Below are 18,364 nucleotides of genomic sequence, written 5' to 3'. Positions count from 1 at the left end.
TAAGTACCTCCATAAAAGAAGTACCAAAATGTTTACATGTATATTTCTGAAGTGCTAACACATGGCAAATACACGCTGCACATTTTGTCTTCGCTCATTTAATTCTCTCAACGAGTCAAGGACTAAGCGTTATGATCATATCTTTAAAAAACAAAAACCAAAAATCGGGGCTCAGAGAGGTTAAGTAACTTGCTCAAGGTCATACAGCAAATGAGTGGTGGAACTGGGATTATTGTGTAGGCCTGACCTGGTTTTAATCACATTGCTGTAACAGCACCTGGATTGTTTTTGTGCAAGACTTTCAAAACTGACATAAGGGGAAGAACAAGAAAAACTCAAAACAACTGAGAATGGAAACTCTTAAAAATATAGATTAAAATAATTTGGAGGGTAAAAGCAAACGCGACACTTTTCCAAGGACACCTCTGACAAAATTTGTAAAAAGATAATTTCCTCTGGTATTGGAAAATTCATGTCCTCTTACTGGGGCACTGGCAAATTCGAAAATTCCTCTTCTGCCTTTTGTAGAGCTGAGCGCACTGGACTCAGATACATTTATCAGCTGCTATCTGGTGACTTCATCATTTTGGTGGAATTTCAAAGAACATTAATTTAGTTATTTAAAAACATCAAATTTTTTTAAAACAATGTAATTTTCCTTTGCAACTGTTTTTAGAAAAATGTCTAGAATCAGAAACGGCCAAGTAACTTCACGGATATTATTTTATTCTATTTGTGGTGTTCTCAACAGCTCCCACTCCCCAAAACAAACACACACATCACCAAAAAAATTCATCAATGACAATCTGCCACACTCCTCCCACAACTTGACATTATATGTTCTGTACTGCTACCCTTTTCAGCCCGGGACAATGCAGCATCCAGGTAAGAAGGAAACCACGGGTGACTGTAATATTTTCCTTTAGATTCTGTGACATTATCAAATATGCAGTTGCAACTACCATCAGTTATACTACAAGTAATTTTCATTTTTTCCCCTACAAGAAAAAAAAAAAAAACCCAGATGTACTCTTTCACTCTAATTAGGCTTTCACTAATTTTCAGTTAAAAAAAGACTATAGTGACATATCCTAAAGAAGGAGGTATTCAATAAATGTGCACCAACAAGAGCGCAGTGGAATTCCGCGCTGGGTACCGGAAATAGGGCAGGATTAGCGGAGGTGGGGAATGCGCTTCCAAGGCAGGCGCAACGCAGAGGGGATGCCAGATGGAACCCCGGGAGCGGCCGCCGCGGGAGATGGCCCCGGCTGGCGCCGGCCGTTCAGGTTTGTGCATTGGCAGCTGCGGGTCGCACGCTCTTACCTCGCAGCCCGCGAACCAGCCTCTCCGCCCAGGCCACTCGGGGCGCCTGCCCGTCCAGGGGGAGGTGGCGATGCAGCGGGTCCCCACCGCCGGCCGGGCTGGGGCACGGCGGGCCCTGGTCCTCTCGCCGGCGCCGCCTCCCGCTCGGGTGGCCCGCGCTGTGGTAGCCCCCAAGCCCCCGGCCCCGCGCGCCTGCGGAGCTCACGGCCGAGGAGGCCGCCGACCTCCGGCTGCCCGGGCGCCACTCTACGTCCATCTCCACCACCATTCCGCCTTCTTCCCCTTCCACCTCCTCCTCCTCCTCCTCCTCGGCCTCGAAGCCGGGGTTATCGCGGCTCCACGCCTGCCGGGAGCACGACGAAAGCGGAGGAGAAGGGGAGGCCGAGGCTCCGGCCGGGGGGTCCCGCGCAGCCGCCTGCCGGATGCGCTGCATCTCGATCTCCAGGCCCCGCTGGTCGCGGAGGCCGCCGGGGGCGGCGAGGCTGGCGCCCACGGCCGCGCAGCCCGCCATCAGCCTGCCCGGGTCCGGCGCGCGGGGCGCTGGCGGCCGCTTGGCGTCCCCGGGCTGCTGAGGCTGCACGCGGCTGGAGTTCACCATCGCGGTCACTGGCGTCCGGCGCACGGGTGCCCGGCGCCGCGCTCGGCGCTATGCGCCTCAGGAGCCATGTTCCTTTCTTCGCGGCGCCCGCCGCCTCCTGCTCCCCGCCCCCGACCTACCCGCGGTCCCGCGTACCCTCTCCCGCCTCCTCGGCCCGCCTCCCTCTGGCCTCGCCCCGCCTCGCCCATCGGCCGCGGCGCGCTGAGGAGGGAGGCGCGCGGGAGCCGCCCCCGCGGTCTGCGCGCTTGCCCTGCGGCTCCCGGGCCCGCGTTCCAAGTGGAACCGGAGCCCGGGCGCGGGCGCCCACATTCCATTCCCGGGAAGGCCTGGGAAGGGCGGGAGTCGCTGACCCGCCCGCTCACCCGCCCGCCCGCCTGCAGGGAAAGAGCTCCTGGAGCTGTCGCTGCCTGCCCGACACCAAGAAAACTCTTGGGTGCCCGTTAAGCACTAGCCACTTCTGCCTCGATTTACCAAAGTGCAGGGAAAGAACCTTTTGGTGAGATGATGTGAATTAGCGACATCCAGCCTGAGCTGAAGTCTCCAGCGGGGCAAAGAAATCTTTTCATTTGCAAACTACCAAGGCTGACTTGCTGTGCATTTGACGGGCCTCCTGTCCCTGATTCTGCTGGTTTGGAGATGCTTTCTCGATCTTTGGTTGGCTTCCCTCTCCACACATTGTGGGGACCCAGGGATTCGTCTTAGGACTCTCGGATCGCTGGTGCCTCCACCGTGATCTTCCGTCTCCCCGCGGCCAGCACTGACTTATAGCAACAGAATCCTGCATGAGGGCCTAGGCACAGGACTTTGTTTCCACTCTTCTGAACACATCTAACGTGATGCTCTGCAATTGTCTGAAACTTATCCTACCCTAAGCCATTATCTTGTCCCCTTGTCTGGAACCTGCTTCACTTCCTTCCCGTATCCCCAGGTGGGGGTTGGGGCTTCGCTGTCCTCCTCACTTCCCAGGCCACTCTTCTTCATGGGAAGGCTCGCCGTTTACCCTCCACCGCTTACACCTCATCTTCTTGTTACTTTTGTCCCACAAATATCTCTCTGATATGATCGCTGTTTCTCACTCCTGCTGGCTTGATCTTATGTCTTGCATTATTGCACATTAGAACAATTGATCTCTGTGGACTCCATCTCTATTCTCCACGTCGGTGTCCTCACTATTTCCAGGTTATATTGCGGAATCAAAGCTACTTATTTGTCACGTTGATGCTTAGACACCTCTGTGGGCTTCCGGCAGCTTAAAGGATAAAATTTAATTTCCGTTGTTTGGTTTAGTAAATTCTCGTATTCTGCTCCTGTATTTGTTTGTTAGGGCTGCCATAACAAAGTACCAGAGACTAGGTGGCTTAACAGAAATTTATTTTCTCACCCCGTCTCTACAAAAAATACAAAAATTAGCCAGGCTTTGTGGCGTATGCCTTTGGTCCCAGCTACTCAGAAGGCTGAGGTGGGAGGATCGCTTGAGCCCGGGAAGCAGAGGATGTAGTGAGCGGAGATCGGGCCACTGCACTCAGGAGACAGAGTGAGACTCTGTCTCATAGAGAAAGAAAGAGAGAAAGAGAGAAAGAGAAGAAAGAGAGAAAGAAAGAAAAACAGGAAGGAAGGAAGGAAATAAAAAGAAAAGAAAAAAAGGTATTTTCTCAGGAGGTGTTGGCAGGGCTGGTTTCTTCTGAGGCCTCTCTCCTTGGCTTGCAGATGGCCCCGCTTCTGTGTCCTCACGCCCTCTACCCTCTTTCGTATGCGTCTGTGTCCTAATTGTCTCTTCTTATACATCATATTGGATTAAGGCCTACCCTCATGACCTTGTTTTCACTTCATTACTTCTGTAAAGACCCCATCTCCAAGTATGGTCATGTTCTGAGGTACTGGGGGTTAGGACTTCAACACAAATTTTGGGGAGGACACAATTTAGCTATAACAGCTCTTAATCTACTCCTCTAGCATGGCCTCCCATGCCGTCCATCCCCCGTAGCAAATTATTCATTTGTTCCCTAGGCACACATAACATGCTGCTAATATTTAGGTAGTTATGGCTACCTATTACCTGATCCTGCAGTTTGTTAATTTAGACATTCATGTTCTTCTCTTAACTGTGAGCTTCTCAAAGGCAAGACTGGTGGGTCTGGAGTACAGCCTTGGCTCATGCTATTCATCAGTTCATTCTGAAGACATTTCCTGTGCCCTGAATTAAGATCTGGGCATGTAGAGTGGGGTATGATACGGCCCTGGCCCTCAAGAGGAGACAGACCAAAAATGAGAGATTACCAAGTGGGTTAAGGGTTATGGTGCCTGTCATCCAAGGAACTTCTAAAGCTGAAGATGCCCTGAATAGCACCACCAGCACTGCGGAGTCAAAGGATTATTACAGACACATTCCAATAGAGGAGAGCCAGGCCTGGAAAGAGAATGCAGAATCTGAGCCAAAGGGTCCTCTGGAGAATAGGCCTAGTACAGTGTTTTCAAACTGTGATCAGAAGATCTCCAGCATCACTTGGAGCACTTGATAAAAATATAGATACTGGGTCCCTGTTCCAACCTTATTGACTCAGAATCTTCCGGATTCCAGTCCTGAAATTCTGAATCTTCACAGGGGAATATCAGGCATCCGAAGTTTGAGCAGCACCAGTGTGGAAGAGGTTTCATAAATATTTCCCCCATATTTCTATACTTCACTGTTAGCACTAGTGAAGCAATCATCTGGAATCCCAGACTTAGAAGAAACTTCAGTGGTCTTTGAGTCACACTTACTCTGTGCTTGTGCCTGCAGTCACTAATTCGTGGTAAGGACCCTGGAACCAGACTGCCTGGATTCCGATTTTGCTCCCTACTTCCTAGCTGTGTGACCTTGGGCAAGTCACTTCATCGCCTTGTGCGTCCAAAAATGAGGATAATGATAATGCCTACCTCATAGGGTTGTTGTGAGGATTAGGTGAATTAATACATATGTTTTAGTCCATTCGGGCTGCTATAAAAAATACCATATACTGGGTGGCTTATAAACAGTGAACCTTTATTTCTCACAGTTCTGGAAGCTGGATGGTCCAAGATCATGCTACCAGCTGATTTGTTGTCTGGTGAGGGTCCACTTTCTGGTTCACAGGCTGCACCTCCTAGCCGTGTCTTATGGTAGAAGGGGCAAAAGAGCTCCCTTGAACTTCTTCTCTAAGGGCACTAATCCCATTTGTGAGGGCTCCACCCCCATGATGTAATCACCTCTCAGAGGTCCTACCTCCTTATACCATCACTTTGAAGATTAGGATTTCAATGTATGAATTATGGGGGAACACAAACACCCAGACCATAGCATGTGGAACAACACCGTCTGACATGTACGTGCTAATAGTGTTAGAACTAGTCTTAGCTCTTATATCTTAATTATGATAACTGTTTTCATCTATTATAATTGTTTTTGTGGTTATCTTTGTTCCAGCTAGGCTGTGAGTTTCTGTGAGGCTGTGAGGGCTCCATGCCCATCCTAGAGGCTTCCATGATAAATACTTACTAAGCACCTACTATATGCCAGGCACAATACTAGGAGAGATGGCAATTCATTAAATAGGGGAAAAGCCGAGCTCTAATAGAGGTGAGCTTATATTTTACAGGGTTTGAGGGGATTCAGAAGAGAGATTGCCCAGGCTGGCATGGGTAGGGAAGGTAGGTAGGGCCAGATCATGGGAAGCCTCAGATGCATGTTAAGGAATACAGACTATCTATAGTTAATGATATCATAAATAGGCCTTTTTTTTTCTTTCTACAGTGTCAGTTCCTATTTAAAACAAAATCTGGAATCTTCTTCCTAAAACTATATCCTCACCCTTAAAAGAATTCAAATTGATTGGAAATGTGTCTGCACATACATAATTCAGAGTTATATGTGTGCTTACCCAAAATTTTCTTTACAAATTATTGCAAGAAATGTAATCATTAAAAATTCACAGCAATTTGTGTATAATACCACTTAAATAGCATTTGGTTCATTGCACCCTGAATCTTACATTTTGGAGTTTCAATATTAATTTCAATCTTAAGTTTCATAAACCCAGCACCAGCCATCTCATGGATTTCCTGTTCAAATACTTATTCATTCCTTCTGGCTTACTAAGGTTCCCTTTTGTGCTTTTATGTTAATTTGTTTCTCCCCTTTAGAGTGCCCAGCTTTTGCTCAAGCAGGCCCTGAGGCTGTAAATTTCTCTCCCTACCCACAGAATTCCTTCCTTTAATATCCATCTGAAGACATTACTTCTCATAAGAAGTTTTCCATTATTAAATAAGTGACATGCACCAAGTTTTTTTTCATCTCATTGCCACAATCCTGTTGTCACATTACAAACTTCCATCGTCTGCAGGGTCTGGAACTATCAAGTGGGATAGATAACATGGCCTGGCTGCTATTTTCTTTTTTTTTTCTTCATCAGTGTGCTAGATCTTCCTGGACACGCTGCACAAATCCTACCTCAGTCTTAGTGCCACCGTGGACTCTGGAATGGGCCGTTTTAAAAGGCAACCTTAAGCACTTCAGTCTAATTTAATATTAGTGGCCTCCACACCTCTGACTCTTGTATTATTAGAATTGCCTGTTTGGCTTTTATTTTCCAGTGTGAACTAATGAAACAGACACGAACTGAAGTACCCGTTGGTTTCGCGGTCTCCACCTCGAAAGGAAATCCAAAAGGAGTTTCTGGCATGTGTGGTGTTGCTTAGCAATTTACCCAAACAAACATGTTTCCTCCTCATTTTTTTCCCCAGTACTTATTTACTCAAGAACATTGTAAAATCAGTTTTTACCACTTGACATCTGAAATCATTAGAAGAAAATCTGGTGTTTTGGGCTTTGTGAGAAGAACTGCTAACCACAGTAAGACTTTGACTTTACTTTGTTTCTCATTTTGCTGCTTTAATAACATAAAGCTAGAATTTATGGCCTTCTTCATGACTAGATTTTGGTTTGGATTGACCTGCATACATCCCTGTCTCTGTGGGGGTTATCTTGGCACCATAATTGGCAAGCACCGTGATTTTAATGACCTAATCTCTCTATCTCAATTTCCTTCTGTGGATAATGAGGTTAAATACCCATCTTATAAATCCCCCACGGGATTTTTGTTGAGGACTAATGAAGGAATATTAATACATTTATAAACATTTACTGAGTGTCCACTACGTGCCAGGCACTGTGTTGCATTCCAGAGTGACAAAGATAAGACATGATTCCCAACTTCAACAGGATCAAATCTTATAGTTAAACTGCCTGGAAACATCCTTAGATCATTCTCAACTTCTCTACCCATAAAAACTTAGGAATCTTTCTAGACTCAGACTTCGTCTCTCCCTGGAACCTTCCATAGACACAATCTTGACCCCTAGCCTGAATTTACATGCCTCTCTACCCTGTAAACCTTTATTCCAACATTTGCCACCTTATACTGAAAGTATCTGTTCACATAAACATCTTCCTGAGTGGCACATAAGCTCCTGGAGAGCAGGGACCCTGGCTTATTGAATCCATCATTTAGCTGCTCGGCAGCCAGTCCGCTTTCTAGTGCAAGTTTTCTTGGGGACAGCCGCACCCTCCCACCCCAGCTGCCATTCTTAGCCTATGTGTGTCTCAGGTGTGGCTGACACCACCGCTAGCTCCCAAGTGGTGACTGTGGAGCTCAGGCTTGGCCAATCAGCACCCCGTCCCCTTGGCCCCTGTGAATGGTATTTCACAAGTATGTTATCCTGTTCTGTTAAAAAAGATTAGGCTAGAAATTTTTTTTCCAGTTGTTGGAAAAGAAAAGCTTTTCTTCCCACCAGATTTCGAGTTGTAAAGATGTAAGTCCAGACAAGCTGGCAGCCAAAATGTTGATGCCCAGGGGAAAAATGGCGCCAACACTAGAGATACAAAAAATATTTATAACGTGGATACTGGAACAATACTAAAATTGAACTAATGTTTGGGTGGCCATGCTATTCAAGAACATTATGAAATACATTTTTATCATGTGCCATCTCCTGGTTTTGTCAGATGCAGATATGATATTTATTATTTATATTTTTATCCAGGTTCAAAAGAATTTTGAACAATGTGGGGCCAAGAATGGAGTTCTTTGAAATACTGTGTGAGACTCTTCTTTTCATCAACTCTAGTTTATTCACTAATACCCTTTGGGTATAGTTGTTTTTTAAAAAACTTTAAATCCAATTTTCAATAGCCCAGATTTTTCCAAAGCTTATCAGAATTTTTTTTCAAATACCTTTTGATGCCAACATGAATGAGGCTTCCAGCATTCCCAGATCTACCAGACTTTTCAGAGTACCTGTTTTATGTCCACTTTATACAATCTTAGATATGATTAGGATGCTAAAGAAGTTGTTTATGCCTGCAAGAAGCTTGTAACTAGCTTGCTATACGTGGATAAAACATTTAACCAATAAGAGCTGTATGACATTCTTCTGGGAAGGGTTTTTTATTTTGTTTTATTTTAAATAAAGATTCTGGAGTCTAACTTCTAGGGATTCTGATTCATTATGTCTCAGCTAGGTCCTAGGAATCTGTGTTTTAAGAGAGCAGAGCAAAGAGACAGAGAAAGACCAGGTTCGCAGGACATCATTTGAGCCACTGAGTTAGCACTGATTGAAGCTAGATCCACCCCTGGACTCCATGAACCAAAAAATATCCTTTTTAAAAAATTTTTTTAAAAATTTCGACTTTGCCCTTGCCCCTTTCCCTGCCTCCCTCCTCTTGTATTCCCCACTGTCTATTGTTGCCATCTTTATCCATGGGCAGCCAATGGTTAGCTCCCATTTAAAAGTGAGAACATGTGGTATTTGGTTTTCAGTTCCTATGTTAATTTGTTTAGGATAATGGCCTCCAGCTGCATCCATGTTGCTGCAAAGGAGATGATTTTGTTCTTTTTCATAGTTGCATAGTATTCCATAGTGTATGTGTACCATGTTTTAAAAAATCCAATCCATCATTGATGGGCACCTAGATTGATTCTATGTCTTTGCTATTATAAATAGTGCTGCAGTGAACATACAGGTACGTATGTCTTTGTAATATTATTTACAGCATTCCCACCAGCAATAAGTAAGAGTTCTTTTTCCACATTCTCAACAGCAGTAGCATTATCAGTGTTTTGGATTTTGGCCATTCTAATGGGCAGGCAGTTGGATCTCATTGTTTTAATTTGCAGTTCCTTAATGACATATATGTGGGGTACTTTTCATATGCTCAGTTGCCATCTGTATATCTTCTTTGGTGAGGTGTCTGTTCAGGTTGTTGGCTCATTTTTTTTCCTTTTATTTACCAGGGAAAAGCATGACTGCAGTATGCTACTACCACAAATTACGCAGCTGAGTTTCCCACATTTGCAGAAATCACAGGGATAAGCAAGTCTTCATTGGACTAGAGAAGCCTTGCCCTAGGAAAAACTACCCTTGTGGTCATGGTATCTACCTGCCTGGTAAGTCTTTGGGGCCTATTTTTCAGTCGGGTGGCTTATTTTCTTATTGAATTTTAAGGGTTCTTTGTGTATTTTGAATCACAATCCTTTATCAGATAGGTCTTTTGCAAATACTGTCTCTTAGTCTGTGGCTTATCTTCAGGTTTTTTTTTTTTTTTTTTTAAATTTATCAACTTTTTTCAGTAGCTGATATAGTTTGGCTCTGTGTCTCCACTCAAATCTTATCACCAATTGTAATTCCCACATGTCAAGGGAGGGAGGTGGTTGAATTATGGAGGCAGTTTCCCCCATGCTGTTCTTGTGACAGTGAGTGAATTCTCATGAGATCTGATGGTTTTATAAATGGCAGTTTTTCCTGCATCCTCACTTATCTCTCCTGCCACCAGGTAAAGAAGGTCCTTGACTGTGAGTCAATTAAACCTCTTTTTTTTTTTTTTTTTTTAATTATACTTTAAGTTCTAGGGTACATGTGCCCAATGAATTAAACCTCTTTTCTTTATAAGTTACCCAGTCTTGGATAGTATGTTTATAGCAGTGTGAGAACGGACTAAAACAGTAGCCTTTGACCTTTCTTCTAAAGATAAGGATATTAGCAAATGTAAACTTTTTACCAACAAACACCTTTTAAAATAAATATCTGTTACATTGCCAAAGTCTATAAACTTTTATTTTGTTGTACAACAGTAAATATAACTTATTTTATATATTTTAATTTTTCATTGTTCACTACCAGTACTTTTTTAAAAGCATATTATCTTTATAGATAGTCATTAACACATTTGTTAAATTTCTGTTTTATAGAAGATAGTTCCTAATATTGTTTAATTTACAGAGATAAAAGGGAAAATATGCAGATCCAACTTCCAAGAGCATTCAATATTATACACCAAGCTTATTCCTGAAAACAATGACCCAGAAAACCACATGAAAGAGTTTTATTATGGATATCCTAAAACAAGTAACTATACGTTTCAGATATATATAGAATATTCCACAGTTCCTATAATCAAAATTCATAAGTTTTCTGTTCACCTTCAATGTTTGTACAGAGTTACACACCACTGTTATATCAAAGCAAACCGTTAAAAATAAAGCTAGTTTTCTCTTTTTTTTTTTCAACTTTTATTTTAGACTCAGAGGTACATGTGCAGGTTTGTTACCTGGGTATATTGTGTGATGCTGAGATCTGGGGTGTGAAAGATCCTGTCATCCAGGTCCTGAACACAGTACCCAATAGTTAGTTACTACCAGTACTTTACAAACATGAATTTTTCTTCCTTGAATTTTTTTCTCTTGATTTAATCCTTCTTGAGTAGATTTTTTATTAGGTGTTTTTTTTTGTTTGTTTGTTTGTTTTCAAAGAACAACCCATTAAAGCTTCATTATTCCCCAAATCTGTTCAAAATTAAGAAAGCCTTTTTGTTACCATAGACATAAAACGAATGGATTGGGCATTGTATTTTTGGCTCAATCTTTTCTCCTTCTCTTTAGGATTTTCTAAATATTCCTCTACTTTCCTCTACCATTAAATGTTTTTATGGGAAAAGTAGGAGGTCAGATTAAACCCATTGTTTTTCTCTTAGGCTGAGTAGATGACTTTATTTTATTAGTAGTATTTTTTGGCCCAGAAGTTATGTCTGTTTAGTGAAATTATTGTTATTACTTTCATTATTGTTATCCTGCTCTCAGATACATCTTTCTGTTGATTGTTCAGCATAATTATTTACCTAGGAGGTATTGTGCATATTTAATTAGCAAATTCAAATTTTCACTTATTTTAACAAGGTTTTCTTTTTTTATAATTTCAAATAATCTGCTGTTTTATTAATTCTGTAAATTTAGCAATACCTATTATGCATATATTGAGCTACTGTGTCATGTTTCTGTATTATCTCCTTTCTAATTTCTCTTTTTGTCATTTTCTATTTTTATTTTTAATAGGATTTTTATAAATCTTGACCTTCATATTATTGTACCATTCATGATTTTGTGGTTTTAAAGGTGGCTTTTCTTTTCCTAATTATTTATTTAAAATCTTTAATTCCTCCTGTGAATTCTGCCAGCTCACTTTTCATTTTTCCATGGTCATGTATTTTATTTTATATTTTTCATTCTTTTTTAAAGCTAAAATTATTTTTAATGGATTTCTGTTCCAGGCTCTGATGGAGCAACAGGGACAGATTTACCCTCTTACTTAAAAAAAATACAGACAAAATTTATAAAGGATGGTTCTCAAACATAGGACAACACGGACCATAAACAGTAATTTTTCAAAGAAGATAAACAAAGGAAGTAAACCCTATGGTTTCCCCACTGATTCCCTAGAGAGAGATTCCAAGCTACAAGTCTCACTCAATTGAGAAGACAGAGTTTGTTGAGAATTTGGGGAAAATCAAAGTGGACAGAATTCACAAAGAGCTAGAAAAAAGAGTATTGGCACAGAGAAAGAGCTCCGGCTACCTCCAGAGAGTCTCCCTTGAGTTTTCAGAGCATGCGTTTGGGGAACCCATCTGAGGCAAGGGAAAGAACTACCGGAAAGAAGCAGGTGGAAAAATTCCTGATGTTCACGTAGACCAAGAAATTTCTCAAGTTTTTGTCATCTGAGGGGGAGAAATCTTATACTATATGAGGTGTTGAGGAGAATACTCAGAAGGACAATGCCTCTGTAGTAGGACCAAACTAGTCTAAAGGCTGATCTGTCTTGTACGCCTCCTTGTGAAACTATTCAACTAAGTATGTCACCAATTTTCTAAGTGAATCTAAGTTATTCCATCTAATCAGTTAAAAATTTTCACTCTTTGTATGTTTTTATTATTCATTGTGGTTGTAATAGTTTTTGCTTTATAATATTTTGTTGGTCTTTCATTTGGTGCATAGTGGTTTATGGTATTTATATCTTTATTGGATCTTTAACAATGTGGAATAAATTCTTTGTTTCATTTCATGCTGTTTGTTTTTAAATTTTACTTCTTATTTGACAATAATGTTGCAAATCTTTAAAAATGTTTTAATTTATTTGTAAGGAAAACACCTAAACCAAAATGAAACAAAAAATGATGTAGGATCTATTATTATTATTTTCCATTATGTGAATCTTTGTCTTAATGCAGAGGCTTCGTCTATTTATATTTGTTGTTACAATTGATTTCTTTCATCATTCTGTTATTTCAGTGTTCTCTCTTTAAAAATACGTTCTTGTTATTCAATGATTTAGTTTCGCTTTATGTACCATTTTCTTTATTTTGTCCTTCATATTTGCAAGCTATATAGCCTCTGTTAAATTCTATAAATGGATATCTTTAAGCATTCTTTGACATGTAATTTTCTAATGTCCCATTAAAGAAAGAATTTGTCAACATAAAGTGTGTGTGTAGGCTGGGTGCAGTGGCTCACGCCTGTAATCCCAGCACTTTGGGAGGCCGAGGTGGGTGGATCACCTGAGGTCAGGATTTTCAAACTAGTCTGACCAACATGGCGAAACCCTGTCTCTACTAAAAAAATACAAAAATTAGCCGGGTGTGGGGGCACGCACCTGTGGTCCCAGCTACTTGGGAGGCTGAGGCGGGAGAATCACTTGAACCCAGGAGGCAGAGGTTGCAGTGAGCCAAGATCGCACTATTGCACTCCAGCCTGGGTGACAGAGCAACTCTGTCTAAAATAAAATAAAATAAAACCAAAAATATGTGTGTAAAATCCTTGTGCATACTGCTACCAGGGTTATTTTTATCTCTAATCCACATATATTGGTTTATCTGCAAGAAAATTAATTTTCAGAATTTTACGTAGGCTTATTTCCTTCTCTATTTCCTGCTCAACTGTTTTCTGGGATTTGGCATCTCTGCTCTGATAAATAAAGATATCAGGGAAAGGGTACAGTACAGAACATTACTGTCTTTCAGATCGCTAATGGAAGATGGAGGAATTACTGCAACGCTTTCTTGTTGGCACAAGTTCTTCATCTTTGAGTTAGCCATCAGACAGTGGGCAGGTATGAAGTGGTTTTGTCTTCTCTCCTCTTTTTTTTTTTTTTTTTTTTTTTCTTGAGACATGGTCTCACTCTGTTTCTGAGGTTGGAATGCAGTGGTGCGGTCATAGCTCACTGAAGCCTTGACCTCCTGGGCTCACAGGGTCTTCTTGCCTCAGCCTCCTGAGTAGCTAGGACTATAGGCATGACATCACCCCTGACTCTCTTTCTTTTGTTCCCTCTCTCACCTCCTCTTCCTGCTTCTTCTCTTTATCCTCCTCTTTTTCCTTTTCTCCCTCCTCCTCCTGTTTCTTGATTTCTTTTACCTTAAGCAAAATCTGGGGAAATCTGGAGGAAAAATCTGTGTACACTTTTTGTCTTATAGTTAGGAGAGATTAGGACATACTCAGATGATTCGTTGGTGTAAATCTTCATCTTTATTCTCTGTCTTCATGGACATTTTAGTGAAAGTTAGAAAAGGCGGTATGATGGGAGATTAGTTATATATCTTTTTTTGTAATTAAACTTTTTACTTTGAAATAACTATAGATTTACAGGAAGGTACCAAGAAATATACAGGGAGGTCCTGTGTACCCTACACCAACGCTTCCTCAGTGTTAACATCTTACAAAACCAGGTGCAATATTGGGACCAGAAAATTGATGTCAGTACAATCCATAGAGCTTTCTCAGATTTCAGTTATTGCATGTGTGCATAGCTCTATGCAGTTTTATCACATGTGTAGCTTTGCATAACTGTCACCACCATCAAAATACTTAAAGGTATCATCACCACAAAACTACCTCATGTTACAACTTTATAGCCACACTGTTTCATCTCCTCCATCTCTAATCTCTGACAACCACTAATCTGTTCTGCATCTCTATAATTACATTATTTCACAAATGTTATATGAATGAATTCTTGCACTATGTGTCCTTTTATAGTTGGTTTTCTCCACTCAGCATAATTTCCTCAAGGTTCATCCAAGTTGTGTGTATCAGTAGTTTATTACTTTTTGTTGCTGAGTATTCCATAGAATGCATACAGCACTACAGTTTGTTCAAGCATTTGCCCATTGAAGTACATTTGGGTAGTTCCAGTTTTGGACTATTACAGATAAAGCTGCTCTAAACATATACAGATTTCTGTATGAAAATAAATAAGTTTTCATTTCCCTAGGATATATAGCCAAAAGCGCAATTTGTGGATCATAAGTAAGTCTGTTTAAGTTAAAAAAAATGCCAACGTATTTTCCAGAGTCGTTATGCTGTATTACATTCCTACCAGCTGTATGAATGATCAGTTTCTCCACATCCTTGCCAGCATTTCATGTTGTCACTAATTTTAGTTTTAGTCATTCTGATAGGTGTGTTGTAGTGATATGCTATTGCAATTTTAATGTGCTTTTCTCTAATGGCTAAGGATGTTGAGCATCTCTTCATGTGTGTATTTCCCATCTTCGTGTCCTCTTTGGTTAAAATGTCAGGACATGTCTATTGTCCATTCCCTAACTGGATTGTTTGATTTTTAAATTTTGACTTTTGAGAATTCTTTATTGTGGTTTAGTAAAAAATATATTTCATCTTTGTCCTTGGTTCCAGATATACAGCTCATAAAACACTTTACTGTCCTGAGTGGCAAGTATCTTTTGTTTGCTAGTAAGATGACTGGTGGCCAGGGTCCCTGGATAGCTTCAGGACAGGGCCTGGTAACCAGAAAGAGCAAACCATGGTTATGAGGGTTGAAACTTTTAGTCCCTCTCCCTGACCTCTGGAAAGGGGAGAGGGGCTAGAGACTGGGTTCAATCACCAATGACCAATGGTATAATCAATCATATCTGTGCAATAAAACCTCTATTAAAAACTCCTAAAGCATAGATTTCAGGAAGCTTCCAGGTTGGTGAACAAATCAAGGTGCTGGGAGAGTAATACACTCAGAAGGAGCATGGAAGCTCTGCACACCCCTCTTTCCCCATACCTTGCCTAATGCATCTATGTCATTTGGCTGTTCCTCAGTTGTACCTTTTATAATAAGCTGGTTGTATTAGTCCGTTCTCATGCTGCTAATAAAGACATACCTGAGACTGGGTAATTTATAAAGGAAAGAGGTTTAATTGATTCACAGTTCAGCATGGCTGTGGAGGCCCCAGGAAACATACAATCATGGCAGAAGAAGAAGCAAACACATCCTTCTTCACACGGCAACAGCAAGAACTGCAGAGCAAAGGGTGGGAAATGCCTTTTATAAAACCATCAGATCATCCAGGTGTGGTGGCTCACGCCTGTAATCCCAACACTTTGGGAGGCTGAGGTGGGCAGATCATCTGAGGTTGGGAGTTCAAGACCAGCTGACCAACATGGAGAAACCCTGTCTCTACTAAAAATGCAAAATTAGCTGGGCGTGGTGGCGCATGCCTGTAATCCCAGCAACTTAGGAAGGCTGAGGCAGGAGAATCACTTGAACCTGGGAGGTGGAGGTTGCAGTGAGTCGAGATTGTGCCACTGCACTCCAGCCTAGGCAACAACAGCGAAACTCGATCTAAAAATAAATAAATAAATAAATAAATAAAAATAAATAAATAAATCGGATCTCTGGAGAACCCACTCACTATCATGAGAACAGCATGGGGGTAACCGCCCCCATGATTCAATAACCTCCCACTGTGTTCCTCCCATGACACATGGGGATTATGGGAACTACAACTCAAGATGGCGTCTGGGTGGGGACACAGCCAAACTGTATCATGGGTAAACATGAGTAAATGTTTTTCTGAGTTTTTTTTTAGTTGTTTTCAGCAGAGTATTAAACCTGAAAGGAGGTCATAGAAACCCCCGAATGTGTAGCCAAGTTGGACATCAGTTATGGGTACCCTGGAGACCCAGGACTGGTGAGGACTGATGTCTGAAATGAAGACAGTCTTGTGAGTCTAAGCCCTTTAACTTGTGGATTCTGCACTATGAGTAGTTAGTGCGTAGACCTTTATATTCTAGATAAAAGTTCTTTGCAGGATGTGTGGTTTGCAAGTATTTTCTCCTGTTTGTAATTTGTCTATTCATCCTTTTTGTGGGAAGTTTCACAGAACAAAGGTTTAAATTTTTATGAAGTCTGATTTATAACTCTTTCTTTTTATGGATTATTCCTTTGGTATGAAGTCTAAGAACTATTTGCCTAGTCCTAAGTCTGAATATTTTCTACTATTTTATTTCTAGAAGCTTTATAGTTTTATATTTTACATTTAAGTCTCTGATCCAGTTTGAGTTAATATTTGTACGAAGTGTGAGGTTAGGGTTTTGTTTTTGTTTTTGCCTATGGATATTCAATTGCTCCAACACTGTTTATTGCAAAGACAATCTCTTCTTCTTTATAAGATTGTTTTCCTTCTTTTGTCAAAAACAACTGGGCATGTTTATGTAGGTATATTTCTGGGTTCTCCAGTCTGTTCCATAGATCTATGTTTCCATTCTCCTGCCAGTACCACCCTTTCTTGATTACTGTAGCTACATTGTAAGCCTTAAAATCATAAACAGTGATTTATTATTCTTTTTCAAAATTGTTTTGGTTATTCATAAAGCCTTTACCTTCCCATATAAATTTTAGAATAAGTTTCCCTATGTCTACGAAAAATGCTGATGATTTTTGGATAAAAATTGTGTTAAACGTACAGATCAATTTAGGGAGAACTGACCTGTTTATATGTTGAGCCTTCCAATCTGTGAACATGTTGTGTCTCCCCAGGTATTTAGGTCTTCTTTTTTATAATCAGCATTTTGTAACTTTCTTCATACAGATTCTGTGCATGCTTTATTACTGGGGTCTCCAACCCCTGGGCCAGAAACCAGTACTGGTCTGCGGACTGTTAGGAACTGGGCCACACAGCAAGAGGTGAGTGGTGGGCGAGCAGGCATTACCACCTGAGCTCCACCTCCTGTCAGATCAGTGGCATTAGATTCTCATAGGAACACAAACCCTGTTGTGAACTGCTCATGCGAGGGATCAAGGTTGCATGTTCCTTATGAGAATCTAATGCCTGATGATCTGAGGTGGAGCAGTTTCATCCCCAAACCATCCTCCCCACTCCACCTCCTGCCAGTCCGTGGAAAAGTTGTCTTCTATGAAATGGGTCCTTGGTGCCAAAAAGGTCACTGCTTTATTAGACAGACACTTACATATTTCATTTTCTTTGAAGCAATTATAAATGGTATTATGTTTTTGATTTTGGTTTCCATTTGTTCATTGTTAGAATATAGGAATTCAGTTGATGTTTGTGAGCTGATCTGTATTCTGCAATCTTACTGAACTCTTAGTTCTAGGAGTGTTTTTGTAGGTTTCTTAGAATTTTCTGCATAATCATGTTATCTGAAAATAGAGACAGTTTCATTTTCTTTTCTCCAATTGGTGTGCCGTTTAATTCTTCTTCTTGCCTTATTACAGTTCATACAACTTATAGTGCTATGTTGAATAAGAGTGATGAGAGGTGACATTCTTTTTTTTTTTTTTTTTTTTTTTTTGAGACAGAGTCTTGCTCTGTCACCCAGGCTGGAGTACAGTGGCATGATCTCGGCTCCCTGCAAGCTCTGCCTCCCATGTTCACACTATTCTCCTGCCTCGGCCTCCCAAGTAGCTGGGACTACAGGCACCCACCACCACGCCCAGCTAATTTTTTGTATTTTTAGTAGAGATGTGGTTTCACCGTGTTAGCCAGGATGGTCTGGATCTCCTGACCTTGTGATCCGCCCACCTCAGCCTCCCGAAGTGCTGGGATTACAGGCGTGAGCGACTGCGCCCGGCCAAGAGGTGACATTCTTGCTTTTTTTCCCAATCTTAGAGGAAAAGCATTCAGCCTTAAGAATGATGTTAGCTATAGATTTTCCTAAATGCTCTTTATAAGGCTGAAGAACTTCCCTTCTGTTCCTGAGAGTTTCTGGGCGTTTTTGTTTCTGTCTTTTGGTAAATTTTGAATGGATGTTGAATTTTGTGAAATACGTTAGCCACATTATTGATATTATCATGGTTTTT

At 41.2% G+C, this 18,364-nt stretch overlaps 1 protein-coding gene, 1 long non-coding RNA gene and 1 other non-coding gene across 5 annotated transcripts in view; 1 reads left to right on the top strand and 2 right to left on the bottom strand.

Annotated features, from left to right (window-relative positions):
• PKD2 (polycystin 2, transient receptor potential cation channel) overlaps nt 1-2,020 on the bottom strand; it is a 69,328-nt gene extending 67,308 nt beyond the window's left edge. For all 3 annotated transcript variants that reach the window (XR_012434944.1, XM_005555387.5, XM_065545237.2), the window contains exon 1: nt 1,324-2,020. Coding sequence is in view for 2 of the 3 variants with exons in the window: in XM_005555387.5 (XP_005555444.3) it covers nt 1,324-1,921 (598 nt within the window). In the remaining variant the exon portion in view is untranslated. The remainder of the gene's footprint in view (nt 1-1,323) is intronic.
• LOC102137500 (uncharacterized) lies at nt 1,204-17,993 on the top strand. Its single transcript, XR_010586906.2, has 3 exons — nt 1,204-1,286; nt 9,229-9,381; nt 17,136-17,993. It is a non-coding gene; the product is annotated as an uncharacterized lncRNA (long non-coding RNA).
• LOC123573797 (U1 spliceosomal RNA) lies at nt 9,226-9,389 on the bottom strand. The gene has a single exon (XR_006698529.2). It is a non-coding gene; the product is annotated as a U1 spliceosomal RNA (small nuclear RNA).
• Nucleotides 17,994-18,364: the final 371 nt, after the last annotated feature.

Source organism: Macaca fascicularis, chromosome 5 (assembly GCF_037993035.2).
Source record: "Macaca fascicularis isolate 582-1 chromosome 5, T2T-MFA8v1.1".
NCBI lineage: Eukaryota > Metazoa > Chordata > Mammalia > Primates > Cercopithecidae > Macaca > Macaca fascicularis.
Note: the sequence above shows the minus strand (reverse complement) of the source record. Positions and strands in the feature narration are given on the sequence as shown.